General features: G+C 36.2%; 1 protein-coding gene across 3 annotated transcripts in view; it reads right to left on the bottom strand.

Annotated features, from left to right (window-relative positions):
* SBNO1 (strawberry notch homolog 1) overlaps positions 1–9,815 on the bottom strand; it is a 36,570-nt gene extending 26,755 nt beyond the window's left edge. Inside the window, exons 1-5 of one of the 3 annotated variants that reach the window (XM_044673168.1) lie at positions 9,669–9,815; positions 8,908–9,012; positions 7,604–7,916; positions 2,681–2,781; positions 518–614 (exon numbers count right to left, since the gene is read on the bottom strand). In XM_044673168.1, coding sequence (XP_044529103.1) covers positions 518–614; positions 2,681–2,781; positions 7,604–7,916; positions 8,908–9,012; positions 9,669–9,800 — 748 coding nt within the window. In that variant the 5' untranslated portion in view covers positions 9,801–9,815. The remainder of the gene's footprint in view (positions 1–517; positions 615–2,680; positions 2,782–7,603; positions 7,917–8,907; positions 9,013–9,668) is intronic. The other 2 variants (XM_044673180.1, XM_044673174.1) reach the window with 2 other exon arrangements.
* Positions 9,816–12,518: the final 2,703 nt, after the last annotated feature.

The following is a 12,518-nucleotide window of genomic DNA, read 5'->3' as shown; positions in this document are numbered from 1 at the left end:
AAAAGGCTCTAAGAGCCAAGTCTTAAAATCACTTACAATAAACTTAATTTCATTGTGAAGCCTGACAGTAAATATATATGTAGATATACAGGAATGATCTAAAACTTTTAATATTTTGTGGGCCCAAGATTTAACCAATGTGGTACACCTTTTACAGATACAAACCAAAAAGATAAAACTAAAACAAATTCCCCAAATTCTAGGGTGACAAATTAGTGATAAATTTATTATTTTGGCCTCCTGCCTGTAATCAATCAACATATACCTCTGTACTTAAGCATCTGCTCCTGGATGGCCACTGGATGGCCTTTCCAGGTTGGTGAAAGCTCTCAAAATTCCTGTTCTGCTCACAGGGTCACCTCCAGATCATAAAGAATAGGATTTTAATTTAGGATATAAAGCAGACTAAATATCAAGTGCCGAGTTGAAATCTGAGTTGGGAATTGACAAAAAATTTCAAAAGAAATCTAAATCATTCAGCAAAAACCCAATTCTATGGCAAACCAATAAGACTTACATTTTATTGGCATATACTCTGCATAGGTTTCTGCATGGCCCATTTCTTCTTCATCTTCTTCCTCTGGTTCTTCTTCATCTTTAACCACTGGTACTTTCTACAATATAAAAAATTTGCTAATCAGTGAGTGGTTTTCATTTTCTAGACTACTCATTATGGAGACTATAGGTTCTTATTCCTGGAAACATCAAATACTAAAAACCACACCACTACCAAAAATCTTGCCATCATAATGAAACACCCATATCAAATCCTGAACCTTTCTCCTCCTCCCCCACGATCAAATTCAAAATCCCAAACCTTACTTTATATAAGAGATTTCTTCCTGGATGATTATGGTGTTCCTTTACCCCAAGGAGTGAAAGGCATAGAAGACCTTAACAATCATCTAATCCATCTACAGATGAAAGAAACTGAAATCCAGGTGGTTCAATGACTTGCGCAAAGGGAGCAGAACTAGGATCGACCACAATATCCCAACTATCTTTCATCTGCAATGGAGGACTTTTGTCTGGGATGGGCCACCACGTTATAGGTTCCTCACACTCTCAGAGTAGGGCCAAGGTTGGCAAGGTAGGAATGGCAACAGAAAGCAAACAAGTCCAGGATACCTTTATTCTATCTCACCTCTTTCAGCCAGCTCATTGACAACTTTTCCCAACCCATATAGATGACAGTTACTATCCTATCACACTTCTGAAAGCTCTTCCTCATAAAAATATTGTTGAGGGGGCGAAGGGGAAAGTAGGAGCATGAATCATGTAACCATGTTAAAAATGAATATTAATAAATGTTTAAAAAAATATTGTTGAAAGATAAAATGCCATTATGCTTTAGACAACTCGAACTGAAATTCACAATAGGCTTTTTCCTGGGATCCCAATTTTTCTAGAGAAAAATGCTTTACAAATTCTAAATCATCAGTTTATAATCAAATAGCTCCCCTTTAAAAGATGGGATTACCTATACTGGCATCTTTATAGTTTTGCTTTTGAATAACTAAAGAAGGGGAGCTAGCTAGGTGGAAAAGTGGATAGGGTGCCAGTCCTGTAGTCAGGAAAACTTGAGTTCAAACCAGGCCTCAGATAATTCTGAATGTGTGACCCTAGGCAAGTCATTTAACCTTGTTTGCCTCAGTTTCCACAACTGTAAAATGACCTGGAGAAGGAAATACTTCAGTATTTCTGCCAAGAAAACTCCAAATGGGGTCACAAAGAATTGGACATGACAAAATAACAACAAAACTAAGAAATCTTTCCAATTCTCTTCCTCCTAATGTTTTCACCCATTTCATTGTCAAAACTTTATTCTGGGGGGCAGCTGGGTAGCTCAGTGGATTGCAAGCCAGGCCTAGAGACGGGAGGTCCTAGGTTCAAATCTGGCCTCAGCCACTTCCCAGCCGTGTGATCCTGGGCACCCTTACCACTCTTCTGCCTGGAGCCAATATGCAGTATTGACTCCAAAATGGAAAGGTAAGGGTTTTAATAAAAAACAACCCAAAAACCAAACAACTCTATTCTGGTCCATTATACATTATCTCTATATTACTGCAATAGCCAAACTTCACCCCCTGCCTATGTTCATTAGTCTCTTCCTCATCTAATTCTCCTCTGCATACTACAAGTCTAATTTTACTAAACCACCCTCAGTGGGGTTTTTTGTTTGTTTTTGTTCAAGAGGCAGCAGGGTAGTACACTAAACTCAGGTTTTAGTCACCAACACATACTGACTATATAAGACCCGAGAAAGTCATTGCTCTTTCCAGGTCCCATAGTCAAAACTAACAGTTGTAGAAATGCTGGTCTGCCATGGGAATAGAAGATACCTTATTGGGACTAATGAAATCATAGGTCTGATTTAAAACAAACAATCTAATCCATGTTTTCTTGCTCAAAATATGTCCAAGGTTCCCCATTGCCCACAGCATTAAGTCCAAGCTTCTTCTCAGCCTGCCACTCTAACAATGGTATCAACTTCACCTCTCCCTTTCCCCTCCTTCAGCATTTGTCCATTCTAGTAAACTTCACCTTCCTCAATTCAAGGTCTACAGAGCTCAAAATAACTTACTCTATTCATTTTTGAGGTCTGCTAGGAACAAATGTTTATTCAATGTTATTTTCATACCTGCAAAGAAATATAGCCAGATAGTCCCTGAAAACTCACCATAGTGGGAGAAAAACTTCTCATTTTTATATCATTTATCCATATTCGTGCAACTTCCTTATTAGAAGCTTCTTTTTTGACTGTTCCATTGCTGACATCAGCTTTAGAAAAAGAAAAAAGTCATTGCATGCTTTAAAAATCAATTTGATTCTATCTTCTCTATGATTTTGCTATAAAGTTTGTCTACCCTACAAAGGCTTAAGATAGCATTATAGCCCAATACAGGTACTGGTTTCTTAATATTTATTTCTTAAAGAAATTACACCTTAGAATTTTAGTACCATGACTTACTAGATAAATACTTTTATATCAATTTTAACCTCAATTAATCAATATGTCAATAGAAAAATGTGGACACAAGAGTTTATGAACATAACAAAAACCCAAATATAAAAACTCAGAAAAGAACTCCATGAAAAACTAGAATATATATATATGAATGATAGTTTTATTTTGAGACACCACAAACCCAGTGTTATCACCACAATGGAATCATTCTTACCTGAATTGATGGCACTTATTGCCTTTGGAGACAAAACAATTATTTCTAGAAGCAAATAATCAAGTTGGGATTTGCCTCTACTCCCCTTCCCAGACATAAGATTTAAACAATTCTGTGCCTGATGCTGAAGGATGGCCTTGATGTCTTTTTACCCTATAGTAAGAATAGCCTGACAAAAATAGATGAGATGCAGAAATCACATACAAATCATCATTAGTCTAAGGCAGCATGGCATCATTGATAAAGAGGTGGCCTTGGAGACAATAAGACAAGAGTACAAGTTGTACCTCTAACATACACACAAATAGCTACATGGCCCTGGACAAGACATTCAAATTCTCAGTGTTCTATCCTAGTAGTATCGAACTCAAACAGAAAGGGGGGAGGGGAGGATCTCTATGGGCTGAAAGTTGACTTAGTGTTATCTATTTTTTCTTGTATTTTTTACTTATTTTGTAATTTCCCAAATATATTTGCACCATACTCCAGAGCAGTGTGGGCACAGTATGTGGCCTGTGGGTAGCATGTTAAGATACCTATATATTCTAAAATTCTCAAGTTGCAGAGAAGGCAACCTTCACTGGTAAAGGCAGTTAACACAAAAAATGACTTCCAAACCTGAAAGCACAATATAAATGTTAGCTATTATTGTTATTATTTCTATGACAATAAAATCACAGGACTAGTCCCTATCACTAGGCCAAATGACAAGTTAGAAGAAATGAGGATAAGAAGGCTTGATTCTCCTCCCTTGCCCCCTTAATACCCCATGGGAAGAAAACCAGGGAACCTTGAGAAGCTTAGAGTCCAGTGATAGGGAAGCCTATTATTTATCCTTTGTATCAGAGTCATATCATAGAAACAATGACAAGTTAAACACCACGCAATAACATATAAAGGGTTTAGCTGGCAAAGGCCAAATCTCCAGGTTACTATTCATAAGTTTCTTTTTCTACCCTAGACCTGGAAATATAGTGACTTCTTAAATTGCTAAGAAAAAAACAGAAGGGAAAAAAGCTTAACTAACTCAAAGATACGCAAATTAATGTTGCTTAGGGTGGTTGATAGGGATGTTATAACATTCTAGTCATCTGTAAAGTATGTAAAAAGAAAGGATGCTTCATTTAGGGATATTTTATTTGGAGTTGGAATTTATATTTGTTCTACTGGAACAGTTTGGAGCTGAACTCCCTGTTTAAAAGATTGCCTTCATTATCTCCAATCTTATATACTTACCAATTAATCTAAAACAACAATTTTGGCAACATGCTACTCCTAGTTTGTATTTCTCACTCAACTAAGCACTTGGTATTGGGAAGGAGCAAATGAGTATACCAAGTATGGCCTCCTGCTCCATAGGGTTAGAGTATTTTGGACACAGAAGAGGCAAAGAGGAAATGGTTACCGCAAAACCTATGATCATTTCAAAAGTGAGTCCCTATGGGCAGTTAGGTGGCTCAGTGGATAGAGCTAAGCCTGGAAGCAGGAGGTCAAGACACAGCCTAGCTGTGTGACCCTGGATAAGTCACTTGACTCCATTAGCCTTCCCAGTACTCTTCTAACTTGGAACCAAAACTTGGTATTAATTCTAAAACAGAAGGATTAGTGTTAAAAAGTTGTGTTTAGAGGGCAGATACATCCATAGAAAGAGAAGGTGGTAACTAAACTATGCCTTCAAGATCAGGTAGGAAGGTAGGATATTTCAATAGATGGAAAGGAGAAAGGATGTAGGGCATTCATGGCAGAAAGAACAAGGAGAGGCAAGAATAAAAATGTTTTATAGCTTATTCAAAGACAAATGGTAGACAGAATGACCTGAATGAATGAACAGTTTTTATGTGAGAAAAGTGATAAGAGACTGGCACTTGAAACTTGGGTCTACTATTTTCTATCAGTGTGACCAAGGGAGGACAGGTTAGAGAATTACCCCAGAGCCTCTGTTTCCTCATCTGTAAAACAAGAGACTGGAATAGATGGTTGCAAAATTCTTTATGATGCTATGAAGAAGCCTTGATGAATGACAAAATTTATAAGGTACTGAGCATGGGGCAGAATCAAAATAACACCAAGGTTTTAAGCCTAAATGATGGTGGTATTCTCACAGAAAAGTGAGAAAGTGGAAGTTTTAATCTAGTTATATAGAACACTAACTCTAAGATACCAGAAATGGACATAATACAAAAGATAGTAGATGCCATAATATAAAAAACTCAGTTTTGGTTCTAAGTGACTTGCCCAGGGTCACACAGCTAGGAAGTGTCTGAGGCCAGATTTGAATGTAGGACCTCCCATCTCTAGGCCTGGCTCTCAATCCACTGAGCCACCCAGCTGCCCCCATGAACTAGTAATTTAATCAATTCCCTACCTCTTCTTAAACTATTCCCTTGTCCCATAACCATCAACACTACCAAAGGCCCAGGTCCTGATGGCTACTGTGGGGAACAAATAAAGACCTCTTCCTTTGTCAAGTTATAAAATGTAGAAGTCATCAAGTCAGTAAAAAATTTAATGTCAGTAGACATTGCTGTCTCCCCTAAAATAGCTATCATGTTTCTCTGAACAGAATTGGATATAGTCTTTTTTTTTTTAATTGAAGAAACGTATTTAATTAATTTAGAATATCTTTCCATGGTTACATGATTCATGTTATTCCCCCTCCCCACCTCTGTAGCCAACAAGTAATTCCACTGGGTTTTATATATGTCATTGATCAAGACCTATTTCCATATTATTAATATTTGCATTAGAGTGATCACTTAAGAGTCTACATCCGAAATCACGTCCCCATCGACCTATGTGATCAAGCAGCTGTTTTTGCTCTGTGTTTCTACTTCCACAGAACTGGATATAGTCTTAAACACAGATGGTTATTCATCTAGAAAGGGCTCACATTTGTTATAAGTTTGAAGATTAAACCAATGACCCTACTGTAGCTCTAAATGAAACTATAGTATTATGAAGCCAAGACACAACATAATGGACTGGCTAATCCTGTTTTCCTCTAATAGCCACCTCCTTAATCTTACACAGCATAATTGGACTCTCAAAATAATTTCAAGTATGACTATAACCTTAAAAACACAACTACGAAAGCAGTATCGCTACAGACAAGGAGTAATGTGCATATATATATATATATATCTTAAAAGCACTACAGAGAAACTCACTAATGAAACTGGTGAATTCTTTTGCAACAAAAATATCTTTCCTGAAATTTCAATTTTTGATAATTAGATTTTCTTAGAAAAAACTTCATCACTTAATATATAATCAACACCAATACCATGAGTAATGTATTCATTTGAGAAATTCAATCGAAAAATATTTTAAAGAGTATTATATCTATAGAAAAAAGTTTGAAACTAAGTTTTTCATAATACATACATAACTTAAAGTCTTCTGGAGAGATACCCATATTTTTGCTTTTACTGCTCTAGTTGCCTTAAATGACTCCTTCCCTCTTTGCATCTGCCCACAGTCCATGTCTTCCCTTACCACTTCAAATAAAAGGAAAAACTAACTAATGATTGATGGTATCCAAGTAGGGAATAGATTGCTTTACAGACAAATTCCTAGTCCCAGAAGATCTTCAAGAAAAGGCAATATATTTACGACCACTTGTTCTCAATGGACAGGATTCAAGGTTGAGTAGAAGTTGGATCAGATGATCCCTGTGGTCCCTTTCAACTCATTCTAGGAAAGGCTCTTTTCCTCATGAATAGCAACAACTTATATTGACATAGTAAACCATGATGGACAAGTATTTCAAGTATTATTAAGTACATTTTATAAACAGGAAAAAGGTTAAAAAAAAAAAAAAAAAAAAAAAGGTCAAATGAGTTGTCACAAAGGGAGTAAGTTGTAGAGCTGGTATTGGAAACAAGGTTCCTTGATCCAAATCTAAGCTCTTCTTCCTGCTGCCATACTGCTCCTCAAATGAAATGCCTTCCAATTTTCCCAGGGAAGAATACTCTTTCCCTCTTGTGAACGATACTTTGTACTTCTTACTGCACTTTCATATTTTACCTTTCATTACAGTTAAAGATACACTTTTTCCCCCACTAAAGGGGAAATTCCATGAGGACAAGAGACCATGTTGCTGGGTAATTTTTTTTTTAATCCCCCAAAATAGTGAGCACTGGGCTTTATACCAAAGTAGGAGCTCAATAAAAGGTTGTTGAATGAATGTCCTAGTGATAGCATTTTTTGATATTAGATATTTTAGACCAAAGCTTTAAAAGATTAAAATTATACATCCTATACACAATAAACCAATTCATGTAGTTAGCACTTCCCCATGTTCAACTTTTAATATTTGACTATATAACTCAAAAAAACCCTGATATTTAAAATTTCTCTTTTCCTGGACAACACATAATAACATAATAACAAAAGTTACTAGTGAATATGAGAAGACTTACTGGCTGCTGTTGCCACTGGCTGAGCAATGTTAGCAGGCGGCTTCAGTTTCATGAGTTCATTAAGACTATTATTTTTCAGCAGATCTTTCAGCTGGATCTGGTCCTTTGAAGGTGTGGAGGTCAAGGCATTACGGACGGCTGGTGCTGAAACCGAAGGTCGTGTGTTTGTGCTAGTCTGGATAATTTTTGTTAAAGTTATTGTTTGCCTTGTAGTCGTTACTGGTGTGGTTTTAGTCATTACAATTGTGGTTCCCAAAGTTGGAAGCTGATTTATCTGATTAAGTACAAAAGTTGTAGTAGATGGTGGTTGTGGCTATGAAAAAAAACCAAACAATATGAATGACAACATCAGGTTACTAGTTTAATATGTCTCTAACACAAATGTTATATGATTTGAAATTCTGTAGGCTATTTTAATTGCCAGGTCCCTGACAACTTCTGGTTCATTTTTCTTAATTTTTCTAGTCCTCAATTAGTTTCACCTACAAAGTAAGTTGGGATTGGATGACTTTTTTGCTCCCTTGGATCACTATTAGTGATATATTATCACTCCCCTGGATCACACTGAATTCACTCGAATAATATAAATGCTTGGTGTGAAGAACCTGGTTGAAAACAAAACTGCTTATCACAAGAATGTGCCTTAATCTAGCAAATAAAAAATCTCATTAACAGCTAAGTTATTACTTTGAACTTATCATAAAACCATGTAATCATGGGATTTGAAGGAGAGGGAAATAATCAGTTGGAGGTGTAAGGGTTAAAATTTTACAATCTAACTACCTCTCCTCTTTAAATAGAATTGAATGGGCATTTTCTTGAAAGTAACAATAGCAACTACATCTCTATTTTCTCCAACAATTTTGTTATATTTCAATTAGTCTCTTTAAAAAAATTACAGGATGGTTTCATTTATTTTTCACAACAAATTAAAACCCTGTATTTTCATTATCAAAATATCGTTTACCCACCCAGTCCAACGACTACATATGCTGCTAGCAGCCTTTGGTTAATACTTGCTTTAAGGGATTTTGTTTTTGCTTTACTGTTTTAAAATATATCAGAGGAAGTTTAAATAACATGGTTTCTCCTTGTGCATTATCTTAATAAGGCCCTACCCTCAGTTGTGAATGGAACTGTAGAGTAGCTTTGGGAAGCTCACTGACATGTTCAACAGAAGATACATTTCTGTTAGGGACATGCCACGTGAAATATGAAAGGGAATCAATCCAATTCTGTTTACCCCTTTTTTTCTGGAACCCTAAACCCTCATACTACCATACACAATTCTAAATCATTCTTACCCTAACATTTAATAGTGCTGGAGTAGATACAGTCTCTGGTTCTTGTTTAACAGGAACTGTTGCCTCAGTGTCCAAGCCTAGTTCTAATGCACTAAGTGGCACTGACTGGAGAGAGACAGAAAGAGGAGAGAAGAAAGTGCGTGTGCAGTAGACAAAAGATGAGAAAGAATGAGTGCAAGTTTTGGAATTGTTGAGGTTGCTTATAATTTTCCAAAATTAAAATACCTTACATTTAAACTGAAAACCAAATCCTTGACTAGAAAGATATATCACAAAGGAAAAAGGAAATTCATTATCTTATAATAATAAAGTCTTTTATTTCCAATACAGCTGGGATCTCAATGAGATCTTAGATCAGCATGGAGAACATGATGTACTTTGAAAGTCAAAAAATCTTTCCAAGTAGCCGCTTTGAACATCAATTTTATAATCTTAGATTGCTTATAGAAAAAAATGTGCATATGAATCATAAATATAAGCTGCTAAAAAAAGCACATATACAAAGACAATCTATTAAATGGATATTACTAAAGTCTAAACATTAATTTTATTCTTAAATATGTAATAGCATGTACTAACAGAAATAATAGAATTCTTGAAAGAATAAGGATACACAGAAATAATTTCATATGCAACTGAAGATTTGAAGTTCAAAATCTAAAGAATCCCTTCTGCATGTAAATCTCAAAAAAACATATCTTAAAATTTAGGAAAGGGAGCATTAACAACAAAATTCATGAGATTTTGGAGAATTATCTTACCTGCTGAACAGGTGGAGTGGGTGTTGGGGTTGCAAGGCCTGGATCTCCACTATCAATATCAAAAAGATCATTTGGACTAATTCCACTTTCACTCAAAGCAGCAAGCAACAAGTCTTGTCCTGGCTCCACCATCTTTAAATAAAAAAGTGAAAACCATGAACATATAACAAGTCACTTTGGTATTTTTTATTTTGTTATTCTTTTTAGCATAACATTTTTTTGAAGATGCATTTCTACAGGAATCATCAAACCTTTAAGATGTACTACAGAGTATCCAGAGTGTCACAAGCTGAGGAGACAGAAGGAACAGACGCATGTGTGGCACTGAGTACTCATGAGGATAAGATGTCTAAGGACTTACAAGAGAAAAATGACAAAGGGGGTTTCCTACCATTAACCAACAACAACAAAGGTAAAAAAAAAAAAAAAAAAAAAAAAAAAAAAAAAAAAAAAAAAAAAAAACACACAACCAAAAAACTCCCCCAAAACAAAACAAAACAAAACAAAAAAACACAACTTGGAGGAAGAGAATGAAAGAAGCCAAGTATCAGGACTACATTTCACTGCATAGATTTTATCGAGAACTAACAAGTCTCAATTCTCTCCCCACCAGCTTCTTTTTCTGCCCTCTCAAACCAGAGAGTAGCTACTGGGCTTTCTGATCCACATTCCCTACTGAGGATGGGCAAAAAAACACCCAGTCATATTGATGTAGGCAAAGTACTAAAATACTGTCAGGGGGAAGAACTATGTTTGATTGGCCCAGCCCCAGAAGACAGAACCAGGAATAATTGGGATATGTTGTTAAGAGGCAAATTTAGGTTTACTACAAGGAAAACTTTCCAAACAATTAGAGCTACTTTGAAAGCTGAATGGAGTTTCCCCCTAGTAAAGGTTATCGGGCCAAGGCTAAATAGCCCACTAGTGGTTATTTCAATCAAACCAACCTTCTTGCTATTTTTTACAGATACTAGATAGTCCATGTCCTCACACTTTTCTATGAGCTGTCCTCCATGCCTGGGATAAGATATACAGTTCTGCAGCACTAGACTTAATTTGTACTAACAGGAAAATCATAAAATGCTTCTTGTATGGGGAGCCAAGGATTATGTTGTTTAATTTTAGGTGGTGGCATGTATATTCCTTATGACACAGAAACAGTAGAGAGACACGGTAGCTAAAGACATTAAAGAAAGGTATTTATTATTAAGTGTGAAAAGAGCCAGCTCCCAAAGGTTGAAGGTGCTCATTGTTAAAAAAGAAGGAATGATCTGAAAGAAGATAAAACTAGGGGAGCAAAGTATCACAGAAGACAAGGAACAAATGGGAGGGGAAAAAAATACACTCCACCTCTGAGAATCCTTTCCCAATTCACCACAGCAGCTGGTACCTTTCTTGCTTCCCAGAACCTATATTTATTTTACATATTTACATAAGTAATTGCCTCGTTAGATAGAAAGCAATCAAGGTCTGGAGAGTAGGGGCTAGCCTAGTGCACTGGGAGCCTGACACAGAATTTTCCAAAGAAATACTCTAGGCATATAAGAGATTCCTGTTCAGATGCAAGATTAAGAATCTTGACCTGGAGCATAAAACTCAGGGCTACAAAGATAGACAGAACTGGGATCTAACCTCTAAATGATATTTAGTATTTTCTTGAATGCCAGACTTCTAATCTGTGGGAAGCCTGTCCATACTCTTTTCTAAAGCATATCCAGGGAGTCCCCGCCCACTAATGTAACAGGAAGGTACAAGGACAGCACTCCTTCTTCCATCTCTTGCTTTCAATATATAACTAGCCTATTTCTTCCAGTCAGAGATTTCTTGGAAGTCATATTGGTTTTAAGTTTCATCCTGTTAGCACCTTTTCAGAATACAAAATTACAGAATAATTACCTAAATTAATGAGGACAGTTAAGTGGCAGAGTGGATAAAGTGCTAGGCTTCATCTTTCTGAGTTCAAATCTGGTCTCAGACACTTATTAGATGTGTGACCCTGGGAATTAATTTAACCCTGATTGCCTCAATTTCCTCATCTGTAGAATGAGCTAGAAAAGGAAAAGGCAAACTACTTTAGGATCTTTGCCAGGAAAATCTCATGTGTTATGAAGAGTCAGACAAGACAAACAATACACTGAAAAAGTAAACAACAAAATCCTAAATTATTTTCTTAATAACTACTTAACAATGCCCTGGTCATGATGTGGTATTCAGATTTGTAGCCAATAGAATGTGGCCAGAAGATTATTGGCCTTAAAACAAAAAACAAAACAAAACAAAAAACCTACTGCCTCTTAACCTAAGGAAAAAAACCCTATTGCCTTTGGACCCTCTTTTAAACTTAGTGAATCTGTTTTCATCCCACAAATCTATTTCATTGTAATATGTCTTCTTTTTGCCAATGTCCACATAGAACAAGGGCTTTTATCCTCGACTTGAATCTTTTCTTTAGTCCCCATCACTCCATGCTCATTATTTTAAAAAATGGTTTTATTTACCATTCTTCTGAGAAGTATTTCTAAGGCAAAAACCTTCCCCATTCATCTAGTTTACATCCTTTTAAGTAATTTTGTTTCCAATTTATTATAGGTTGGGAATAGGTCATATAGGTCAAAGGCACACAAGGATTTATACAGAAGAGACTTTCAGAAATGTAGGCCAATCCTCTTCTTTTATAGAAGACATAACAGGCCCAGAGAACATAAGTAACTTGGCCAAGGCTACACAGATAACAAAGTAACAGAACCATGACTTTTGACTTGAGTGTTCTTTTCCACTCCATCAGAATGATGCTCAGCAAATACTTTTTGAGTCAAAGGAGAAAGGTTCTCTGTGTGACCTGAAGAGATC

The sequence above is a fragment of the Gracilinanus agilis genome, chromosome 1 (assembly GCF_016433145.1).
Source record: "Gracilinanus agilis isolate LMUSP501 chromosome 1, AgileGrace, whole genome shotgun sequence".
NCBI classification, from domain to species: domain Eukaryota; kingdom Metazoa; phylum Chordata; class Mammalia; order Didelphimorphia; family Didelphidae; genus Gracilinanus; species Gracilinanus agilis.
The sequence above is the reverse complement of the archived record's forward strand: the minus strand, read 5'-3'. Positions and strand labels throughout refer to the sequence as shown.